This window comes from Mytilus galloprovincialis, chromosome 13 (genome assembly GCF_965363235.1).
Source record: "Mytilus galloprovincialis chromosome 13, xbMytGall1.hap1.1, whole genome shotgun sequence".
NCBI lineage: Eukaryota > Metazoa > Mollusca > Bivalvia > Mytilida > Mytilidae > Mytilus > Mytilus galloprovincialis.
Genome location: NC_134850.1, coordinates 51,169,006 through 51,195,081, shown reverse-complemented (window position 1 = coordinate 51,195,081; position 26,076 = coordinate 51,169,006). Strand labels below are relative to the sequence as shown.

General features: G+C 31.2%; 1 protein-coding gene across 3 annotated transcripts in view; it reads left to right on the top strand.

Moving 5' to 3' along the window:
• The first annotated feature begins 792 nt into the window (after positions 1–792).
• LOC143057320 (chloride channel protein 2-like) overlaps positions 793–26,076 on the top strand; it is a 71,992-nt gene continuing 46,708 nt past the window's right edge. The window contains exons 1-2 of one of the 3 annotated variants that reach the window (XM_076230614.1): positions 793–1,154; positions 5,240–5,361. In XM_076230614.1, coding sequence (XP_076086729.1) covers positions 1,136–1,154; positions 5,240–5,361 — 141 coding nt within the window. In that variant the 5' untranslated portion in view covers positions 793–1,135. The remainder of the gene's footprint in view (positions 1,155–5,239; positions 5,362–26,076) is intronic. The other 2 variants (XM_076230615.1, XM_076230616.1) reach the window with 2 other exon arrangements.

Genomic DNA, 26,076 nt, shown 5'->3' with positions numbered 1-26,076 from the left:
AATTGCGTATCCTGTATTTGTTTTTGGTGTTACAGAATAAAATCTTGTAATAGATACAGCAAGGATTTGTATAGTAAGATCTTACTATAACTACATTAGATGTATGTTTCATTGTAATACTTTATTCTGATTGGCGTACGTGTTATTCCGTAAGCAGTTGCATTGCTCAATACAACTTTTCATTCATGATAACACGTGGTCCAACAATAAAGTGCACAGGTGAATTAAATAAAAAAATATATAAAATTCGTGTTTTCATGATCATAGCTAAAAAATGTAATTATAAGTATTGAATGCGTCTTTTTGTAACTTTATAGGGTTGTAAAAGCGTTGACCGTGCGCACATTTTTAGAATGAAGCGCTTCCGCGCTTCATACAAAATGTACTTCGGTCAACGCTTTTACACCCCAATAAATTTACGAAGAAGCATTCAATTCTTAAATACAAATCCTTGGGTATAGCAATTGATATTGACTGCAGAACTGCGTGTTTTCGAATTAACAGGTTATGAAATTGTTTCACCCTGCTTTAATAATTGCAAAGACCATGATAATTTGCTATTTTAAAAATCCCTGGTCTCCAGTTTAATACAATAGTGAACTAAAAACAGGATACATGTATAAATCTGTGGCAAAGTGTAATACATTGACTGGAGTGGATTGGTCCATTCCAGACAAGATGTTACACTTTGCCTAAACCTGTAACTGTCATGTTCTTAAACTTATTAACCATGTAAACCCCTCCTATTTTCATCACAACGACTGTCAAGCCTAATGTGTCCAGATACTACAACCTTCCACTATACATGTTGATCTGGATCACAACATATCATGATCACTATCTTACGTTTTTATTACAAGTGTTGATATTGTCCGACATTATTTAGTGAGATAAGATAAATATGTAACCGTAAAGTTAAACATGCATTTCAATTTATAAAAGGGAAAATGGATTAATTATTCTGCTAATTATAGAGCTGGAATTTAGAAATTAAAATTCGTCTAGTTTTAAAGTTGTGTCAGTCATGCACGTGGATATAATTTTGTTATACAAATTCGTGTACTTGGATATATAGTTTACATTGTAGATTCTATGTAAATTCGACCGATCAAAGTTTAACCGAACAAACAAAAAAATGGACCCTAGGCATGAAGGTATGAAACTTTTTATCAAGTTTTTAAAAAAGTGAGAACTGTATGCATGCATACGTTAATCTATATAGAGCTTTCCCTAACCTTGCAATAACCATCGACCTTGCTTTGATGAATTAATGTTGAGAACTATTCATCATAGAATTATGATAAATGTCTAGTAAAAATACAGAAACTATATTTCATTATCTTTTTTAATATGTTTACATGCATAAATATATGGTTCTTTTCATGGCCATATACAGTCACAAAAACATAGTCAGTTAAAACTGATAATTAAGTTATAGCAAACGTTATCTTCAACATAAATATCATAAAGAAAATTAGATTTATACACTGACCGCGAAGTGTTGGAAAGGGGGAAAAGGGGAAAAAGGGGGGGGGGGTGGTAGCGTTTCATAATCATATTGAAAAGTATGTTATTTGAATAATGCATGACACACACTGAGAAAACATAAATAATGTTATGCCTACGTTTCTACGTCTTATGTACTGCCGTTATGATTATAACTTATTCCAACCATTTTCGTTGAACATATTCATTGATTTTCTCTTTTTTATGTTGTAATGCAGTATCCGGTGTCAAAACTCAAAGAAGTAACATCCTTTTCGCACACTAAGCCGGAAAAAATCATAGCTACTGGTCTTTTTTATATTAATTATACTAACACATTCTCAATGCCACCCTATTCTTTAACCTAGTACTTTATATCTCTTTATATACAGTGCATATCTATTGTATTACGATAAAAGAGGTATTTTCACTGGATATGTGCATACAAACATAAAATATCGTATACTGGGCAACTACAGTTAATATATAAACAACACCAACCTCGATATTTAAAAAAAACTAGACTTCTATGTCAGATATATAAAAAAGAAGATGTGATTGCCAATGAGACAACTCTCCATCCAAGTAACTTAAATAAAACAGTATAGGTCAAGGTACGGCCTTCAACACGGAGCCTTGGCTCACACCGAACAGAAAGCTATATAAAGGGCCCAAAAAAATACCAGTATAAAACCATTCAAACAGGAAAACCAACGGTCTATAAATCAATATAAAACCGAAAAACGAAAAACACGTATGAACTACATAAACAGACGACAACTACTGTACATCATATATATATAAAAAGAAGATGTGATTGCAAATGAAACAAATCTTCACAGGAGACCAAAGGACCGTTGACAGAAATTAACAAATCATAGATCACCGTTCAGCAATGAGCAAAGCCCATACCGCAGAGTCAGCTTTAATAGACCCTCAAATGACAAGTATAAAAAAAAATTCAAACGATAGAACTAAAGGCCCAATGTAGGTACCGTTTTCAAACCGAGATATAGCGTAATCCATAGATATAGTTCTTTGCTTTTTATATTAAAAATTGATAATCATATGTGAAGAAATTTTATAACCGATTATATGGTGAAATGGCTGAAACTTTAATAGAATTTCTTAATCTAAATATTGAAAAAAAGTTCAACAAAATTTAAAGTCGGAACCTCTATGAGTCCAGTTTTAGTTTTCTGAAAATATTAATGTAAACTGAGAACATACAGATGTAGGATAGCGGTCAATGATGCAGCATTTCAGCAACCGCGCTTATAACACATCTACAGTTTAGTGTAACGTAAATGGTCGTCAATATCAGTCAATGTAGTTTCTATATCTTATATGTCAAAATATGCGTGATATATTTGCTACTGGACAAAACAAAGACACAACATAAGCTCTATGTAGCTCAGTTTAACCGACAAATAAGGTAAACCAATTCCAATTTTAAAAAGGGCAAGCATTGAATTAATATAAAACACAAAATGGAGCACTATGATTGAGCATAGTAAGATCTTATAAGCATAATTTGCTAGGTATCCGGCAAAAGCAAATTCAAACGTTAACTAAACATTATAAGAAAGCTGGATGAATTTAACAACGATTTGCCATCAACGACAAGTCACATGCAGGATTTAAAAAATCATTAAAAGTAAGATTTCTTAATTCCGGTTAGTTAAGTATGCTTACTCATGTTGACCCCTCTAACGTATTCTTGCTATTATCTTTACGATTCAACAATAGCAGCCGTTACTTGACCGATGCCCTCGGAAAATAAGAATATAGTCATATAATACTGTATTTATACTTAACCATCAAGGTAATGGCTTTTAGGCCTTAGAATATAAATACAAGATGGGGTTTCTTTTCCCAAAGCGTCCCGGTGCGTCAAATCAAGAAAACAATACTTTGGTAAATGACAAGTGAGTTTCTCCAACTGACTTTACAGAGGAAACATTTGGCGGGATTAGATAAGGCACTTCTGTATCAAATCAATTGTGTATTGCTTATTAACTTAACATTCAAGATTTACGTGTACTTGTGATTAAATATTATCAGGTTACTCGAAAGGAAGAGAATGGAAGATGGGGCTAGTACCAATTATAGTCTAGGTGTCTACGAATTAAAGATACTAGTCTATATATAATAGGCAACTTTGAGTGGATCGGGAATATCTATATATAATTATAGATGCACACTTGAAACATGTATTTCTCAAACCTCCATATTCAGTCACATTTGATGGTTAAGTTTATTTTGCCAGATGCTGGTATAAATTTTTTATGAATTTCTCAAAGTTAGACATGTTAGAAAAAATCTATATTTGTCGCAAAATCTGCCGGTACATTAGACATTAGACATTAGACATTATTTTATTAAACCAATCATGGGCCCTTGTCGGGTAAGATACAAAAACATCATACAATGATTATATAAACATTAGTGAAATACACAATATTATAAGTAATATTACACAAATAATAAATTGATAATATGAGCAATGTAGGATATAATTAAGGTAAGAGGCATTGAGTACAATGAGGTCGATTTAATATTAAAAGAATATGATATAAAGTTTATTAATACGGAAACAAAAAGTAAAAATAGAACCAGGAATATAGTATCTCATTCTGCAGTAGTTCTCCTCATGACCAGTGCACAGCAGTGAGGGACTTTTACATCATGGCACAACAATGCAAAGGTCATCAAGGGGAGATCCTTCAGAACTAGCTACAGATACAGATACTCCAATAGTGATTCTCCTCATGATTAATGCACAGCAGCAAGAGTTGACATTGCTACTGGGCAATATTCATCAAGGGACGGTGCTCTAGAACTTACTATAGAGAAAATATAAAGTTCAAATTTACATGTTGTACAACGATGACTTATCATATTCATGCATGTGCGGGAAGTTTACTAGAGTACTAGCACGACGGGCGACTAGTGAAGCAGGAACTTATTATCCTTCCGAAGTAAGTTTAAGAGTTCTCGACCCATGCGTCTATTTTTTTATGGAACTCCTGTTGCTCTGAATCAAGCAGAAGATATTAGTGTTGTATGTTTATTTGGTACTGCATATTAAGTTTTATATGTTGGGTTTTACATGTGAACTGCTATAGTTGTCTGTTCGTTCTTCATTATGACATGATCAGTGTTATGACACTCTGTTTTCCCCTAATATGAGTTTTTAATACTTCACTCCTTTTTATATCAGTCCGGCAATATTAACTCTGTAGTTCATTTCTTGTACAGACAAGATTGTTCATAGTAGTCAGATACGCTTACTACAGTACTGTAGTCATTGGTACGGCGAAAAACTTTGAATACATGTATGTACATAAACAGTCATGTATTATTGTCAAGGAAATCATGTCAGTAAAAAATGTTATGATTTCTACCGATCTCCATGTGTCACAAAATCAGTACATATTAAAATAAGAAGACGTGGTATGATTGACAATGAGACAACTCTCCTAAATGGACCATATGAAATACAAACTACAACTATATAGATATATAGGTCACCGTACTCGGGCCTTCAACAATGCGGATCAAAACCACAATCAAAACAAGCGTTCTATGTCATTTTTAATTAAAAACAGACAAATAGATTTGTTCTAAGTAAACTTATAACTATATCAGCTAGTACAGAGACATATAATACACTTAGTATGTATTGTTTGCCTCTGGCTTGAACTAATACATAAATCTTGGCTGCAGATGTGAAAACTTTTTTCATTGACAGGTGCGACTCATATAGAGTTATCTCCCATTAGTTCATCAAATGGCACATCGGATATGGCAGACAACAAACAAAAAGCAGAGCTGACACAACCAGAACAGAACTTTGGATATGAAGAAACACTGGTAATAACATGATTAATCGTATAGCTTAAAATATTAGCACGCCAACCTAAATTAATCTTGGGTAAAATAGCACTTTATTTATACGCTTATATACAACTTCAAGTTGTTAAACCATAAAAACTTGAATTTATCCCAAATAATTTATGCCTCCAGTGACTGAAAACGTAGTATGTGGTGTACTAGTACTACTAAGAAACCAGACATTGACTTTAATAAACTCCTCGCTGCCCAAATCTTGACCATTTACAGTAAATTATTATTTATGAAATTCTGTAAACAATTAAATTTAAATAACAGGATCCTAAATATAACTACATTTTTATATTAGTAATCACAAATAGTATGACAAACTTCCTATCTTCAGTGATCATTCACCAATTGTTGTGATTAATAACAGAGACATATAATACAATTATTATGTATTATATGTCTCTGTTAATAATAATAAAAAAACATGTCCTGAACAAGAATGTTTTAATCAATGATAAAATACTATCCATATTTTTATGCCCCATTTTATATATAATGGGCATTATGTTTTCTGGTCTGTGCGTCTGTTCGTCCGTTCGTCCGTCCACCTGTCTGTCCCACTTCAAGATATAGTTTTGATGAAGTTAAAGTCCAATCAACTTGAATCTTAGTACACATGTTCCTTTTCAATTTGATATGATCTTTCTAATGTTAATGCCAAATTAGAGATTTTACCCATTTTCACGGTCCACTGAACATAGAAAATGATAGTGCGGATGGGGAATCTGTGTACTAAGGACACATTCTTGTTTTTAGTATTTTACACTTATAAATTTCACAGAATCAATGGAATATTCTGTTTGTAGTTCATTAAACTTTATTTTGGAAAAATGTTTAAACTAGTAAGAATTGGACTTTTTGGTAATTAAATTCAATTATTTTTGGTGATTTTTTATTAGGCCTAATCATAATGGTTCAGCAATCAGTCTCAGAATATGAACTTTCAAATGAACTGGTGGTCTTATTTCAGTTCTTAAGAGCTCATGTTCCTTGTTGTTATGTATATATGCAACACGAAATAAATAAAGATTACTTTACTTTAAGACTAGAGCAAAACAGTATGATTTGAATAATTGACTATGTAGTATATTGTTTAACCTTTCGTCTTTCATGTTTGTGACATTAAACTAAACAATGGCTACAGGTTGTAACTGGGCATGAGAATATAACATGACCCATTTTATATTATAGGTAATTTTTACTTCAAAGGTCTTACAAGAATCAAATGCCATCATAACCATTGCACAAAATATAGTTTAATATAGATTTGATTTGTATCTAAACAAATTTAATGACTCTTTCTTTGTGAAACATGTTGTTCAATGTACACAGGCCTATGTCATGTATGTTTTGCTGCCAGATAAAAGAAAATGTGGATGTTACTTTTTGATATTTTAAAAGTTTATAAAATCTATTTTTGCAACTTTTATTTAAAGTTTCTATTTACCCAGTAGTCCCTATATATATATACATAAATACTTCATTTTTTTACTCAAGTGCAAAGTTGTCTCATTGGCAATTATACATACTGCATCTCAATTTATTGTACCAGTGTTGGTTTTTTTTCTGATAGAAAACAGTTTTTTCCTTAAAAAAGAAATAAATGATGATACTCTCAGAATTATTCTTTTTCGATCATTTTCAAAGATTCTGACTTTTTAACAGACAATGTGAATATTGGCACAACATCACCTTAGGAATATCAGAGTTTCTACTTTTACTAAATTTCAGAATGAAATAAAAAAAACAGCAAAATAATTGGTTTAAACAAAAGATTTCATTTCACAAAAAGCTGATTCTATTTCTGAAGGTGAAAATGACACAATTAGATGTTATTACTGTTTTATGTCTAACAATCTGTCATTTTTATCTTTTTTTGTATATTTTTAGACCTTTTGGTATTCTATAGAAGGAATACATACATGTATAAATTATTTATACATAGTAAATGAATATATTTGATGTATCTTGTAACTCAAATATCGAAAAATATTCAACTCGTGATGGAACGACACTGATAATTAAATAATTTGTTACATGCATTCATGACCTAATGTGTTGATTTATCACTAACACTTGTTTAATAATTTTCTAAATTTGAATTCTTGGATTAACTGTTCGATAAATAATTTTCACTTTTAAAATTTTATTTTGAAATGAAATTGGGTAAAATAAAATAGAATAAGAAGAAACTACTATTGCAAAACCTTGAAAAAAAGATTAAAAAAAATATGCACTGAATATATGATAAGAAGTTAGTTATAAATATGTAAATTATGGTTTTCTATAAAAACAGTAATATGGAAATTCTGTTACAGACAGATCAATTTGCACCATAATAACCTTGGTAAATTAATAATTATTAACTAATCATAGTCCTAGTCCTACATCTTCTTTTGAAAGTAAATACACTAATTATAACAGTTTTTGATGATGATGGAAGTTTCTAACAACCTTGATTGGCTATACAACCCTTACTTGGTCAGCACTGCCTTACACCTTTTTATAGGCATTTATATAATTTAACAATTTTTGCTAGATTCCTTTGAACAATATAGTCTGTAATTTGTAAATATTGCATGTACTCCATATCTGTGTTTTCCACTTATGTAGCTTTATGTACATTACATCTACCAAATGATTCTGCTCAAACCTAGGGGCTATCCTTCATTGACCATCCATTGATGTGTGTGCCTTTGCTTCTTGTCAAAAGTCTCACTGTCCTTGCAGATGAAGAACTTTAAAGTTAAAAAGAAATTACCCCTTACTTTTTGCATACAGATTTTGTGTCATGAATTAATACACCATTATATTCTTCATTCTCTAATAGAATATAGATATAGAGATATTTTAATCAAAGGAAAATGTATTCGTCATATTGTACTGCCAAGAGGCAATTTAAGGATAATATAAGCTGTAGTTAATGTGGTATAACAGCACCTTCTTTGTTCATTGATATGTACTAGTCGTCACAAGATTGTTATACCTTTAACACCTTGTCAAGTCTGTGGTAATTGAATGTATCTCTCAGACTACATGTAGCTATATATATTCTGTACACGGCTAGGACTCAAAGGTTAAAACTTAGTAGCTTTACATGTACATATATAATACAGTTCTTTAGCTAGGATTTTAACACTGATGGGGCACAATTTTTAGATCAGGGGCATATATGTGTGGTTTTTGTCTGAAAAGGGTTCAACTTGATGATGTTTATATTGAAAAATTGAAACAATTAAATAAATAACGAATTTTGCTGGATTACTGGTATAGTTGGGTTGTAAAATGCTATTCCCAGTAGTTTAAATGATTATTTCACATCGAAAAGTGTTTGTTATCCTACAGAAAACATAAATGCATAAGGCAGGACTAAAAGGGCAGTGGGGAGCAGTATCCCTCTATTTTTGGATTGCTAGAACACTGAAAGAAGTAAAAGTCACCTCTTTGGTCAGGTTGTTGACGTTATTGTCTTTGACAAATTCTTATTACTTATGAATGTCAGTTTTACAAAGACTTTGTTTTGGATATATTTTAACATGGATTCCTTTATCTGTCTTTTCTAGATTTATTATGTTTATTTTAGAGTTATAGCTAATTGACATAAATCCCACATCTACTTTTATAAAGGTCTATTATATTTATATGCATATATACATGTATACATCTGTATATACTTCAAATATTATCATCATCCAGCATCTGTCGCCAAAAGAACCATGAATTAAAAATAAATTATAGCGTTATAATATTAACATGTTAAAAGAAATGTCTAACGACTACTTACATGGAAAGAATTTACTAATCTTTAAAGGCATTGATTTGTTTCCAACTGTTCTGTTAGTAGAAGGTGACATTCTTTGTACTTAATGGCTCATGTTTTTACTGAAGGTTTTCAACATTACATAATACAATAGTACTTTATCAACATTAATGTTATAAAACAGGATTTTAATGATTTTCAAACTGTCCGATGTACGGCACCTTTTTAGAAGTAAGTTTTAAACAACTACATGTATTCCTTAAACAGTCGGAAACCAGGTTGAAATAGAACAAAAGAATCGAAGCTCTCTATTAGAGAAGGCGATAAATGTTTACTGTATTGTTTACTATAGTGACAAATTTTTAAAAAGTTAATAGAAACAAACAAAACTGCAATTTTCTTCTCAATTACGAGGTGTTTTATTTCAAAAACACCATTTGCATAAGTTTTCAATTTATCTAGTACATAGTTAAGCAGAACAATTAGATATCAAGTCGACGACATGGGTATCTTTCAAGTTGGATGACAAAAATGCATAACCTCCGATTTTTTTGAAAAAATTACCACGGACGGAAAAGATATCAATCTATTAGTTCAGTAATTTTCGTGTCTGCCCTTCCATTATGTGACTGAAGAAAAAATTCCAAAAAATAGGTAACAATTGTATTGAAAAGAGAAAATCGAGTGCACCTTTTTATGTTAGGGCGTGTTTGAGTTGAGTATTTTGTCTTGATATCGTTCAAAGTAAGAATATTTCATACATCGTCTCGCTTCAGATTCTATCATTTTTATATATTAAAGCTACAGGTTGACTTTATAACACAAAAAAATAACAGTACTAAAAGATGAAATATATGGGTCAAGTGAAATACCTATCTAATGTGTCACAAAAACAGGGAAGGTGTGTTCGAATAGCTATTTTTTTACTGAAAGTACTTGACGACAGTCTTACAAGTTGGATGATGAAAATGCATATCTTCGAAAAATTCGAATTTTTTGTGTGTGATAACTAGGGTTTATAGTCTTCAACCACTAAAAAAATCTAGTCTGCCCTTCCACGAAATATTTAATTAGATTTTTTTTAAATGTTTATGATTTTTCGAAAATTCCACCTAACAATCGATCAGACAATAGTTTTAAGTTGAATCAATGCAGACAATATCATTAACTGATGCTCATTAGCTAGTTGATACATTTGTCTTTTAAAATATAACTGACATATAAGGATCGTATTGGTGCAATGTGGATAAATTTATCGGTTTCCAAGAGCAAAATTGGTAGCGCGTCATCGCTACAATGGCTTCCATTTTTACGATTGTGAAAATGAACTGGCGTAATGGGGAGATAATTTTGACGAAGTAGGATCCTGACTGTTAAATGAATGAAAGAAAGTTGAATGATGAAGTATTTTACTCAGTACTGTAGATTCATTATTTTTCGTGGGATACTAATTTTTCGTTGTTTTGGTTGGTTCAGATGAAGCACAAATTTAAATGTTCAACGAATCACAAATTTGCTATTGAGTTGTATACAGACCTTGACAAAACCATGAAATATTGATGAAAATGCAAGATTTCCTCAATCCAAGAAAAATTGATACCTACAAAAAATAATTGAATCCACAGTATTTTTAATACTCTTAAATTAGGACTACTGTAGATAGATCCTTTAAAAACTTTATTCAGAACATTCTGTGCAACACATGAAAGTCATACTATGAAATAAACTTTACTTACATGTATGCCAATGCCAATACTTATCTTATTCAAGTGAAAAATATCTTATTTATGCCAATGAAAAGTTTATTTTCTGCATTAGATTACTCATACTAGAGAAAATCAAGTGACAAATGCCAAATTGTTTAAGAATGATTAGACCCCAGTCTGTCCATGATATCTCTTCCAATGCTACAATTTTAGAGAAATTTAAAAGCTCTTAGCACATAAATAAATTTATTTTTTTGTTTTTATAAATTTTCCCTTCAACACATCTTTTCATGTGTTTGCAATTTTTTTTTTTTTCATCATTATGGCAGGAATAATTTTGCATCTATAATTTTTTATATCAATCAATTTATTTATACTTTGCTTGTACTTAGGTCAATCACAGTGTGAATTTACATTCCCAGCTACATTTCTGGTCCAATATTCATGTACAATGTAATTAAATATTTGACATTTTGTTTGCAATCACTGGTTTACATGTTGGTCCATTACAGTTTAATTTCTTGACCAAAACAGTAAAGTTTATTACAAATCAAGCTTTTTGTTTTAACAAACAGTTGGTTTATTATACCATTTTTCAAATTCTTCTTTCAACTTTTTTAAAATTTTGTAATTGGCGAAATTATTAAGTTTTTCATTCAAATATTTTTTTAGATTCCGTTATAGGCCAAAACAGTTTGTTTACTATAATTATCATATTCTGATACAAAATGTGTTGAACTTGTTTAGTTTGTCATATTGCTTAAGGTTATTTGACTACATATATGTAAATTTACGTTAATCAGTAATTTCCATGCATGTCATAGATTTGTACAACCTTTTTACTAAGTTTTGTATGTTTTCTCCACCCAAATTTTGAAAATGTAATAAAATTAAAAGTAGTGTTCAATTATAAAACTGAAACATTAGTGTAAGCAACTGTTAAACATGTTTCATTTGGCTAGACATGTTTTATGTGGCTTTTGTGGTTTCTGAGCTACTTAGGATCCGATTAGAAAAAACATTCACTTTGCTCTAGTCACACTTCAGTGATTCCCTATATAATCAACCAAATTTTTCCCACGAAAAGGGGGCCCCCTGGATCCGCCTATGGTCTAGTTCGCATTTTAGGAAGTTTGCTGCTCTGTTTTAAAATAATAAGCTTTTTAAAAGACTGTTAGAAACATGTAGTATAAAAGTAGCAGAACTAAAAATTCAGATGAAAAAGAAAGGAGCCTTGTTTTTAAGATATAGGCCAATGAAAATTTGGAAGGAAATTATTCTCTCAATTTTTCTTACATTTAATTTTGTCACTTTTTTCTTTCAAAAACTATGTAAAAAATAACAGAAAAGAAGGGGTAAGGATGACATTCAGCATTGTTATTACTGGGTTCAATTAGAAAAAGAAATTTGTGTACAGAATAGAAACATTTTGTAGTAAGGGGCACTTTTATACATTGAAAGTCATACCTGCCAGAATTTAAACTAGAATTTGTGACATCTAGTTGATCTAGGGGTAAAAAGAATGTCATGGTAGAGCATTGCACTGAAAACATAACACTCACTAAATTGTTTGTTCTAAAAACCTTGATGTATGTGTACTACATCCTTCAAAACTTGACAGTCTGCCATCTTTAACTTTTTGTGCAAATATATCTTTTTTGAAACTGACCCACTGCCGGTACATGTGTAGTTTGTATCTTCTAGTTTCATTTCTGTTGTGTTTCTGTTCAGTTTGTTTGTTTTATTTTTTTATATACTTTTGATTGTCAGACTTTTTTGGTGAACTGTGAATTCATCATTCTTCGTTGGAGAACAAATTTCATGGGTACAGATGAATCAGGAATTTAAATGGTCAACAAATTAAAAATTCTCCATAGTCTTTGTATGCAGATACATTGTATTGGCAAAACCACAAAATAAAAATCTCCACGAAGATGAAGTTTTCCTCAAATCCATGAAAATTGATACCCATAAAAATAAATGAATCCACAGTGATATTACTTTCTATGTATGTACAAATGCAGGTAAAAGTACACACATACATTGCAACTAACCATATGATAGTATGACATAATATAAAAAGATCAAGTCACAATTTAAGTAAATGAAGGTCAAGCTATGTCATTGAAAAACTATAATATTTATATTTACAACTGATTAACAAAGTTTTGTAGACTTTCTGATTATTGCTGTTTGCTAATCACTTTATGGCAAATATTTGGTTAATATTCTTTCAAGACAAGAACATTTGACATAAAATCCTACAATTTGGTTCTGTAATGTGTATTGAGGGATAAACAACTGGAAAAGGAGGTCAATTATGGTCATTTTTGGGATGCCTTTGCTGTAGACAACCTCTGGCTCTATCAGAGAATTGTTACAAGGGTGCTGTAAAGTGAAGGGATCATAACACTTGAGACCCCAAGTTGAGACATTTGGTCTTATGTCCCCATTCTGGCCAGACATCTGACATTTGGTCTTATGTCCCTATCTGGCCAGACGTAGGGTCTTATGTCCCCATTCTGGCCAGACATTTGGTCTTATGTCCCCATTCTGGCCAGACATTTGGTCTTATGTCCCCATTCTGGCCAGACATTTGGTCTTATGTCCCCATTCTGGCCAGGCATTTGGTCTTATGTCCCTATCTGGCCAGACATAGGGTCTTATGTCCCCATTCTGGCCAGACATTTGGTCTTACCGGTATGTCCCCATTCTGTATAGACATTTGGTCTTATGTCCCCATTCTGGCCAAACACTGGGTCTTATGTCCCCATTCTGGCCAGACATTTGGTCTTATGTCCAAATTCTGGCCAGACATGTGGTCTTATGTCCAAATTCTGGCCAGACATAGTCTTATGTCCAAATTCTGGCCAGACATTGGGTCTAAGGTCCAAATTCTGGCCAGACACAGGGTCTAACATCCCAATTTTGTCAGAAATATATTTGGTCTTATGTCCCCATTCTGGCCAGACATTTGGTCTAATGTCCCCATTCTGGCCAGACATTTGATTCTGGCCAGACATTTGGTCTTATGTCCCCATTCTGGCCAGACTTTTAGTCTTATGTCCCCATTCTGGCCAGACATATTTTGGTCTTATGTCCCCATTCTGGCCAGACATTTGGTCTTATGTCCCCATTCTGGCCAGACATTTAGTCTTATGTCCCCATTCTGGCCAGACATATTTTGGTCTTATGTCCCCATTCTGGACAGACATTTGGTCTTATATCCCTATCTGGCCAGACATAGGGTCTTATGTCCCCATTCTGGCCAGACATTTGGTCTTATGTCCCCATTCTGATAGACATTGGGTCTTATGTCCAAATTCTGGCCAGACACTGGGTCTTATGTCCCCATTCTGGCTAGACATTTGGTCTTATGTCCAAATTCTGGCCAGACATGTGGTCTTATGTCCAAATTCTGGCCAGACATAGAGTCTTACGTCCAAATTCTGGCCATATATTGGGTCTAATGTCCAAATTCTAGCCAGACACATTTTGTCAGAAATATATTAGATTCTACTATAAACATCCTGCACAATAAAATAAATGTGCCCGCAGAATAGGTTTTACTGGCAGAGATGACAATATTTTATTCCAAGTCAACTTTTAGGGTTTGGTAGTATTTATGATTTGACAAATTAAAGGTGCACAGGCTTATGTCCATAATCTCTGGTCGAATTTTTTATTAACATTAAGCAATTACCTAAGCTATAGATCATTCTGCTTGAATCTTTTATGCTTTTTTCATGTTTTTTGATTATTATGAGAAAAGTTTATTAATCTCTTCAATCTAACCTAACATAACTGCAAATCCGTAAAATCATGAATAATCAACCAAAAAATCCCATAAAGAAAGGTTTTGGTTTATCAATGATGTAAGGAATGTACAAATTTACAGTAAACTATCAGTCATATATTGATCGTAAAAGCAATTATCACAAAAGCAATTAGAGTTTGAAATTAATAAATTAGAAACTACAATACATGAGAAAGATGATAAACTTAAAACTTTAGTAAGCTCATGCAATGAACTGAAATCTAAATTAGAAGAAAAAGATGATGAGCTATAGTCTCAAACAACATGCATGTAGAGATGATGGTGCTGCACAGTTTCAGGATGTGCCATCAAGAAGTAGAAGATCCGCTCAAAATAATACAGACAAACCACACGTTATATTAATTGGAACGTCAAATACTGAAAGAATCGATGTGTCTAAATTGTCATCTAATTTTACAATGGAGAAACGAATTGCGTACACATTACCTGATACCGAGTCAAGTTTGCGTGAAATTGAGCATGCTCCTGATATAATTGTGTTTCACTCCTTAACAAATGAGCTACGTGAAAAAAGTGCAGAAAGTTGTGTTAATAAAATGAAAGAAATTGTGTCGTTAGCAGGTGAATTATATCCATCTTCAAAAGTTATTATATCTACACCAACACCTAGAGCTGACAACGAAAGCTTCAATATGAAAGGCCAGTTGATAAGTGTTTTATTGAAGCAGGAATACTTTGATACCGAAGAAGTATATCTGTGTGATCACAGTAATTTAGCAAATAAAGGCAGAGCAGTGCCTAGATTTCTATGTGAAGATGATAAATATCACCTTTCAGATCAAGGTGTAAACGTGTTCGCAGCAAATATTCGAGATATAGTTGATGAAGCTCTTGATTTACCTAAACGTAGACCGTTCTATAATAGCAATGTTAATCTGAATAACGGATCAAGAGGTGGATACCGTGGACGTGGTTGATATCGTGGACGTGGTGGATATCGTAGTCGTGGTGGATATCGTGGTCGCGGTCATAACAATTATAGCAATTATCAAAGTCGGGGTCGTGGATATGGGTAGCCTTAATATCCTGATATTTAACTATCTTGACTATCTTATTAAAGAAGATAAAGTTGCCAGTTATAATTAAGTTTTGTTTAATACACATTGTAAGCAATTGTAGCTAGATTTTGTTTTGCTTTCTGTTTTGTTTAAACTTAAATTGTCATTTATAATTAGATAGGACAAGAAAAGGTTAATTCATTTTTACTTTTCCTCAGTTAGAGGAGTTAGTTATTTCATAAGAGGGAAAAGAGTTTTATTATTTTACAAGGATTTCATTACATTGTACCTGCCCAAAAGCTTACTATCTAAAAAAAAAAAAATATTGTACAACTTAGAAGTGGTCAGAGGGAATTAATTTTTTTATTAAAGAGCAATTATGACCATTCAAAAGAAAAATAATTTTTTCCACAACATAACATTTTGTGTTTGGAATATAGGTGGGCTTATTTCAAAGCACCATGATAAAATAACAGATCCCCTTTTTCTTCAAGAAATAAAAAATTATGATGTTGTACTATTAACTGAGACCCATGTAGGTTATAACACTACAGTTAATATTGAGGGTTTTAACTATTACCCTATTTGTAGACCACAATCAGCTAATTCTAGATACTATGGGGGCCTAGGTATTTTGATAAAGTATGAAGTTCGCAAGGGCATCAAGATTTTAACAAATACATGTAAAGATTATCAATGGTTGCAATTTGATAAACATTATTTTAATCTAAATACAAATATATTTCTATGTTTGGCATATATTATACCTGTAACTTCATTTTATGCTGACCAATCAGAAGACGACACACTTGAAAACATAGAAAAAGATATTATTAAGTTTAGTCAACAAGGTAGTATTATATTGTGTGGTGACTTAAATGCAAGGACAGGGTCAGAGCCAGATTTTATAGTTAATGATGTTAATGATACACATATACCAATGTATGATAATTATAGTTGTGATGTTATTCAAGAAAAAAGATGTAGTTATGATATGAAAGTAGATTCAAGAGGTAAACAACTTCTGGACTTGTGTATTGCGTCCAAATTACGTATTTTAAATGGGAGAATGTGGGGCGATTCTTATGGTAAAAACACTTGTATGAAGGCAGTGGGTAGTAGTGTGGTTGACTATGTTATCGTGTCAGAAGACTTGATTGCAGACACTTTATTTTTTCATGTTGCTGATTTTTTTATCAACTCTGTCAGACTGTCACTGTAAACTAACATTTGGCCTGTTAACTAGTTACTCACCTAAAAATAAGGAGCAAGACATTACTATTTTATTTCCTGGAAAATATATATGGTCAGAAACCTCTACACAAAAACTTCAAGATACTTTATGCCAGCCAAATATTAGAAACAGCATTAAAAAATATTTGGACTCAAAATTTAATCTTTCAGAGGACTATATTGAAGAAGCGGCTAATGAATGTTTTAATATAATAGATAACGCTGCCAGTAAATGTTTAATATTTCGTAAAACAAAATTAAAAGGTGTACGTAAACATAAAAACAAAAAATGGTTTGACCTAACCTAGTACAAAAACGTAAAAGTCTTATTTCTAAAGGTAAGCTATTATCAAAATTCCCTTGGGACCCAATTATAAAAGGGTCTTACTATAAATGTTATAGAGAGTATAATAAGCTACGTAAATATAAAGAAAGGAAATTTAAACAAAACATTCTTGACAGTCTGGATAATTTAAGGAATAATAATCCAAAGAGTTATTGGAATCTCATTAAAGAATTAAAAGAAGACACTTCGGATGGTCCAGAAAATTCTATTCAAAGTAATATCTGGTTTTCATATTTTCAATCTTTAAATTTGAACTCTGACAAATTTAAAGACAGATTAGAGGAAATAAGTAAGAAAGTAAAAAATTTAGAAAAAAATCCAACTTTTTGTGAACTAGATTACAAAATAGCCCTAAAAGAAATTTTGGATGCTATAAATAAACTAAAGAATAATAAAGCTGCAGGAGTGGATGGCATTCCAAATGAGATATTAAAATCAGGGGGAAGTATATTTGCACCTGTTTTGCAGAAACTTTTTAATTTAGTATTCTGCTCTGGAACATACCCTCGCAAATGGTCATTATCTTATTTATGTCCAATTTTTAAAGCAGGGAGTCCTAGTAAACCTGAAAATTACAGAGGCATAGCAATAAATTCATGCATTGGAAAATTATTTAACAGTATTCTTAATAAAAGACTTGACATTCATCTTGATAAAAATAATATAATTCATCCATGTCAGATTGGTTTTTCAAAAAAGAGTAGAACATCTGATCATATGTTTGTTTTAAAAAACCATATTAGACAAATATACTAACAAAAAAGGGGGAAAAATTTATGCTTGCTTTGTGGACTTTAAAAAGGCTTTCGACAGGGTCATACACTGTGGTATTAAATATAAATTATTGGAAAACAACATATCTGCAAAATTTTATACTATTTTAAAAGATATGTACAGCAAGAATGAAATGTCTGTGAAAGTGGGCAATGTATTAACACCATCTTTCAGCTCGCTAGTTGGGGTAAGACAAACTTATTTAAGCTTTTCATCAGACTTGGGGTCAATTACATTGGAATGTAATTAATTAAATTACACATTACATTGCAAAAATGGTCAATTACACTAATTACACATTACACAGTTTTTGAAATGTAATTAATTAAATTACAATTACTTTACTAAAGTAATTAATTAAATTACACATTACATTTCATCATGATATTTTTTAACAATATTTAACAATATTTTACATGTTTATATAATGCATGTGTAAAATATTCATGTAAGCACAGTTTAAGCGTTGCATTTGATAATCATTTAATATAGTTATTTTAATGTTTTGTCAATTAGTCTGAATCTTCTGGTCTGAAAACAGCAATTGAAAATAGTCTTACACAGGAGCTAATGTTGTGCAAGATATTGCTTGATCAGGACATGGAAGTTTTTATTTATGATTAGAAGATCATTATATTCATAGGAGAGGGAATTTGTTCCTATTAACTTGCCAATACATCAAGGGGTATTTTGGCATCTCAGAAATGAACTCATTTGAATTAAACATAATATGAATAAAGAAATTATAAATGAAGTTAAAATATTTTTTTATTTTACTTTAAAAATATTAAAAAGTGTGCTTGTCACAATATTGAAAATAATTTTTAGTACAAACAATGTATATAATGTCTAAATATTAGCAATATTTTGCTAATTAGATAAAATATCTGTAATAGTGGTATTGCCCCTGGTCATTTTAATCTGATTAATTGCTGTTTGTTTTTACAGCTGTTAATTTTAAATTCTATAATCTTTTTGTGTATACTAATTTGACAAAATGATTGTACATGTATGCAGTGATTTTAAATTCTAAATGAACTGTCTCAGAAAGATGTGACACATTTTATTGTTTTTGTTTAACAAGGTGTTTATTACTTATCAATCTATTTAGTTAAAGATCTCTCTTAAAAACTGAACAAGTATGATATCACATTTTTTAAATTATAAGACTATTCAAAAAAAATCTGTTGGTCAAATAAATGATATAAAAACTTCAGAATAAATTACAGACTTCATATATTAAAAAAGCATTGATATTAATATTTGAAAAATATATATAATTTTACAATTTATATGATTAAACACAAATCCTTAACTGTAACACCATAAAAGTACATGTAATTGAAATGTAATTCAAAAGTAATTGAGCATTACATGCTTTTTTCAATGTAATTAATTAAATTACCATTACATGTAATTTAAAAAATGCTCAATTACACATTACATTCAATTACATGGAAAATTGTAATGCATTACACTTAATTACCATTACATTTTTAGCTCACCTGTCCCGAAGGGACAAGTGAGCTTATGCCATCACTTGGCATCCGTCGTCGTCCGTCGTCTGTCGTCGTAAACTATTTCAAGAATCTTCTCCTCTGAAACTACTGGGCCAAATACTTTCAAACTTTAACTGAATGTTCCTTAGGGTATCTAATGTATAAATTGTATCCGAAGTTTTGATCTATCAACAAACATGGTCGCCATTGCTAAAAATAGAACATAGGGGTCAAATGCAGTTTTTGGCTTATAACTCAAAAACCAAAGCATTTAGAGCAAATCTGACATGGGGTAATATTGTTTATCAGGTCAAGATCTATCTGCCCTGAAATTTTCAGATGAATCAAACAACCCGTTGTTGGGTTGCTGCCCCTGAATTGGTAATTTTAAGGAAATTTTGCTGTTTTTGGTAATTATCTTGAATATTATTATAGATAGAGATAAACTGTAAACAGGAATAATGTTCAGCAAAGTAAGATTTACAAATAAGTCAACATGACGGAAATGGTCAGTTGACCCCTTTAGGAGTTATTGCCCTTTATAGTCAATTTTTAACCATTTTTCATAAATCTTAGTAATCTTTTACAAAAATCTTCTCCTCTGAAACTACTGGGCCAAATACTTCCAAACTTTAATTGAATGTTCCTTAGGGTATCTAGTTTGTAAATTGTATCCGAAGTTATGATCTATCAACAAACATGGTCGCCATTGCTAAAAATAGAACATAGGGGTCAAATGCAGTTTTTGGCTTATAACTCAAAAACCAAAGCATTTAGAGCAAATCTGACATGGGGGTAATATTGTTTATCAGGTCAAGATCTATCTGCCCTGAAATTTTCAGATGAATCAGACAACCTGTTGTTGGGTTGCTGCCCCTGAATTGATAATTTTATGGAAATTTTGCTGTTTTTGGTTATTATCTTGAATATTATTATAGATAGAGATAAACTGTAAACAGGAATAATGTTCAGCAAAGTAAGATTTACAAATAAGTCAACATGACGGAAATGGTCAGTTGACCCCTTTAGGAGTTATTGCCCTTTATAGTCAATTTTTAACCATTTTTCGTAAATCTTAGTAATCTTTTACAAAAATCTTCTCCTCTGAAACTACTGGGCCAAATACTTCCAAACTTTAATTGAATGTTCCTTAGGGTATCTAGTTTGTAAATTGTATCCGAAGTTATGATCTATCAACAAACATGGTCGCCATTGCTAAAAATAGAACATAGGGGTCAAATGCAGTTTTTGGCTTATAACTCAAAAACCAAAGCATTTAGAGCAAATCTGACATGGGGGTAATATTGTTTATCAGGTCAAGATCTATCTGCCCTGAAATTTTCAGATGAATCAGACAACCTGTTGTTGGGTTGCTGCCCCTGAATTGATAATTTTATGGAAATTTTGCTGTTTTTGGTTATTATCTTGAATATTATTATAGATAGAGATAAACTGTAAACAGGAATAATGTTCAGCAAAGTAAGATTTACAAATAAGTCAACATGACGGAAATGGTCAGTTGACCCCTTTAGGAGTTATTGCCCTTTATAGTCAATTTTTAACCATTTTTCGTAAATCTTAGTAATCTTTTACAAAAATCTTCTCCTCTGAAACTACTGGGCCAAATACTTCCAAACTTTAACTGAATGTTCCTTAGGGTATCTAGTTTGTAAATTGTATCCGAAGTTGTGATCTATCAACAAACATGGTCGCCATTGCTAAAAATAGAACATAGGGGTCAAATGCAGTTTTTGGCTTATAACTCAAAAACCAAAGCATTTAGAGCAAATCTGACATGGGGTAATATTGTTTATCAGGTCAAGATCTATCTGCCCTGAAATTTTCAGATGAATCAGACAACCTGTTGTTGGGTTGCTGCCCCTGAATTGATAATTTTATGGAAATTTTGCTGTTTTTGGTTATTATCTTGAATATTATTATAGATAGAGATAAACTGTAAACAGGAATAATGTTCAGCAAAGTAAGATTTACAAATAAGTCAACATGACGGAAATGGTCAGTTGACCCCTTTAGGAGTTATTGCCCTTTATAGTCAATTTTTAACCATTTTTCGTAAATCTTAGTAATCTTTTACAAAAATCTTCTCCTCTGAAACTACTGGGTCAAATACTTCCAAACTTTAACTGAATGTTCCTTAGGGTATCTAGTTTGTAAATTGTATCCGAAGTTATGATCTATCAACAAACATGGTCGCCATTGCTAAAAATAGAACATAGGGGTCAAATGCAGTTTTTGGCTTATAACTCAAAAACCAAAGCATTTAGAGCAAATCTGACGTGGGTAATATTGTTTATCAGGTCAAGATCTATCTGCCCTGAAATTTTCAGATGAATCAGACAACCTGTTGTTGGGTTGCTGCCCCTGAATTGATAATTTTAAGGAAATTTTGCTGTTTTTGTTTATTATCTTGAATATAATTATAGATAGAAATAAACTGTAAACAGCAATAATGTTCAGCAAAGTAAGATCTTCAATTAAGTCAATTTGACCAAAATTGTCAATTGACCCCTTAAGGAGTTATTGCCCTTTAAAGACTTTTTTCACAATTTGTTCATCATGTTGACTTACTTTAAAAAATCTTCTCCTTTGAAACTGCTGTATCAATTTCAGCCAAACTTAGGCTAAATGAGTTTCAGAGTATCTAGTATAAATTTTATATTTTATTTCCTTGTATGTCAAGAAACATAGCTCCTATGGCTAAAATAGAACATAGGAGAAAATGATTATTTTTTTTGGCTTTTGAAGAAAATAGGACGATCCAAAAAACATTTAAATAAATTGAAAAGCCAAAATAATCATTGATGAGAGATTTAACCAAAAGAATTAAGGTGAGCGATTCAGGTGTTGAGAGCCTCTTGTTAATTACCCCATCCCTGCTTTTCATTAACGATCTGCCTCCAAAATTTGAGCCAAGTCCAGATGCTGTTGATATCAATGGGCGTAGAATTGATTGTCTTATGTACGCTGATGACATTATTGTATTATCAAACACTAAAAAAGGTCTTCAAAACCGACTTGATATATTGCATACTTATTGTATTGACTGGTGTCTAGAATCTAGATGTAAATTTGTTCAAAACAAAAGTTTTAATTTTTAACAAGCCTGGAAAATTTTTGAAGGAATCATTTTATTTAGATAAAGAGGCTATAGAATGTGTTAATAAATGTAAATATCTAGGGATAGTCTTTACCTCTAGTGGTCTTTTTCAACAGGGGAAAGAAGAGCTATTCAAAAAATCCTTAAAGGCAAAATTCAAATTACAAAAATCCATGTCAGCTTGTAATCCAAGTATTGATACTGCAATTCATTTATATGATCACACAATAAAACCAATTTTATTATATTGTAGTGAAATTTGGGGTTCATTTAAAATTAACTCTGCTGCTTGCAAGAAAAAAAGTGATTATCTATTTGAATTAATCTACATAAATGATTATTTGGAAAAATCACATTTCAGATATTTAAAGTATATTCTTGGTGTAAATAAGAAAGCCTCAAATTTAGCAGTGTTATCAGAGGTTGCAAGATTTCCCTGTCATTATATCTATGGTAAAATATGTACACAGGCTTAACAAGTTGGACAAAGGGTTACTTTATGATGCTTATGTTTGTAATAAAATTTTAGATGCAGAAAACATTAATTGTTGGTATTCATCTATGAAATATGTACTTCAATCACTTGATATACAAAATTTAGATACAAAGCTCAATAAATTATTAAATTTGTAAAAGGTAAACTTTGTAAAAGGTAAACTTTGTAATAGTTTTAAAACATTTTGGTTGGTCAAAAGATCTGAAACCTTATCACAAGGTAATAGTAAATTAGAAAATTATTTCAACCTCAAGACTGACTTTGTAAAGGAGGCTTATTTATCAATTAAAGATTTTAGTATAAGAAGAGCTATATGTAAAATGAGAATAAGTGCTCATGATCTTAGAATTGAGAAAGATAGATATAGTAAAAAATACATAGAGAGAACTCAACGTCTATGTCATCACTGCTTATCACATGGATCAAATTCTATTGAAGATGAGACCCATTTTACAGTAAATTGTCCATTATATGATGAACAGAGGAAATTATTATTTGATAAAGTTATCACTTTTTGTACTAATTTTAAAGAACTACCTAATGATAAGAAATATTTCTGGCTGTTCACAAATGAGCATTTACCAACTCTCATGTGCCTAGGAAATTACATTATTAAAGGTTTAGAAATAAGATCCAGATGTAAACAAAATATATGAAATAATATGATATTTTATTGTTATAAGATTTAATATAATAGTTATATAAAACACATGTTGTGTTAGGCTCTGATCCTGTCCATAATGTTATAGTATGGTATTAGTTTTCTGTTTTGCTTTTTCCAATCATATTGTGTTGTAAAATGATGCCCTTTATGGGTTCTTGATTAGATTAATAAAATTCTTATCTTATCTTATCTTATCTTATTGAAAGGGTTTTCCTATCCATTTATTGTGTGACTATATTTGTAACAAAATTTTTATCCATTTTTTTTCTCACTTGTCACAGAAGTGGCAGAATTGGTAACATAGGGATACTAATCAGATTCACTCCCAGAAGGAAATAGAAATAGATATTTTATGTTCTGAAGATTTTGCCCGACTTGTGTATTATTTTTGTCTATTTGTAATTGACTTCTACTTGGGAAAGACACATACAGAAAGTCGAGAAGTTATATATATCTTCCCAAACCTGGGACATTGATGTAACTGTACAGCATTTGCATAAAGGAACCTTTTCAGACAGACACATACACTATCTTTTAATACAACAAATATACTAGTTGACCTATCATTTATACATTGTAGTATCTGAGAAAATGACATAATATAAAAAAAACTTGACACTGAACAATGAAAATGTCAGTGAAACTTTGTCTGATATACATGTACAGCACGCCTTGCAATGATTCTAAATTTATACTTTTTTTTTAACCTTCTGAAAAACCAAATAATAAAAATCTAATCTTTCCAATGAAGTTCACTGAACTATGTCTAATTCAGTGGGTGTCATTGGTTTCTGTCTATCATTATGTGTTTTATTATTGTTTTACACATGACAGGCACTTTCTTTTGGTTAATGGTGGATAGTTGACTCAATGGCAATCAAAGCACATCTTATTATTATAATGACCTCAATTCTGTGGTCCATTGATCTATATTTCTTTTTTGTGACCATTGTTATAATTAATTGGTCAACTGTCAAACTGTATATTCCATGTATAAAATGATTGATATGTGAACATATCTGTTAGACAGTCCAATTCAACCATGACCTCATTTTCATGGTTCATTGGTCAATATATGTACATGTACTAAGTTTTCCAGATTAGATCAATTTTTGAATACTTTAGATAACATTTTATAACTTAATTTCATACTTTGTATACAGAATATGATTGTATGAAGTACATGTAGGTCTGACAAGGTTCATTTGGCCTTGATTTTATTTTCATGGAGTATTGATAATGTAATATTTTTTGATACCTGTAGTAATAAAACATTGAATTGACAGACTTATATCATAAAATTCAGTAAAATTCAAAGATATATCAGCATGTGCAAACTTGGTATATTGAAAACTAAATCCTCATGACCTTGGAGCACTGACCTTTGTTATACATGTAACTTATGTAATAATATACGTAGTTATGCAGTATAATCTTTCATCTTCAAGATTAGGCATGACAGTTATATGCCATCAAATTGCATAAAATTGAAATTTACATTCCTGTGAAGTAGAAACATGCACATACAATATATTTGTACAATGCACTCTGTTTAAACATTAAAACAACTTTTGGATAAGATAGATGGACTATGTTTAGATTAAAATATAGGGCAAATATATCTATCATGTTTTAAGGAGACATTGACATAGTAAGAGAACTTTAATAGACTTAAATGGAATGTGCTGATTCATATATTATCAAAAACAACTTGAAGAAAGTAAAAGATCAGGGACTAGGTGAAAATTTAAAATTGGAATCAAAACCGATCTGTATATATACAGACATGATGTATAGCATATATGTAAAAAAATTCAGTTTATGAACTAAGTAATGAATAAAAACTAAGGTTCCAACTCCTTCAGGCAAAGTTGACCTAACAGATGGATTTGGCTATTATTACTAGGTCCCTTTAGGTCATATAGCTCTTTACTGGCCTCTGTTCTTATACATTGTATATATATGGCTTTCAAGTATTTGGTTTTGAGTGATCCTGAGTGTTGTTTTTATGTTTTATATACACAACAAATGTATTTATGACTTGCATTTGCGCCGATTTTTTTTTTCATTTGCGCCGATTTTTTTACAGGTAAATAACAGGTAAATTACAGGTGAAATGATTAAGAAGATGTGGTATGAGTGCCAATGAGACAACTCTCCATCCCAGTAATGTTATTTTCATTTATCATTAAAGACCTCTTCCGTTAGCCAGTTGTACATATGTTATGAATTGTCAATCATAACATGTATAAA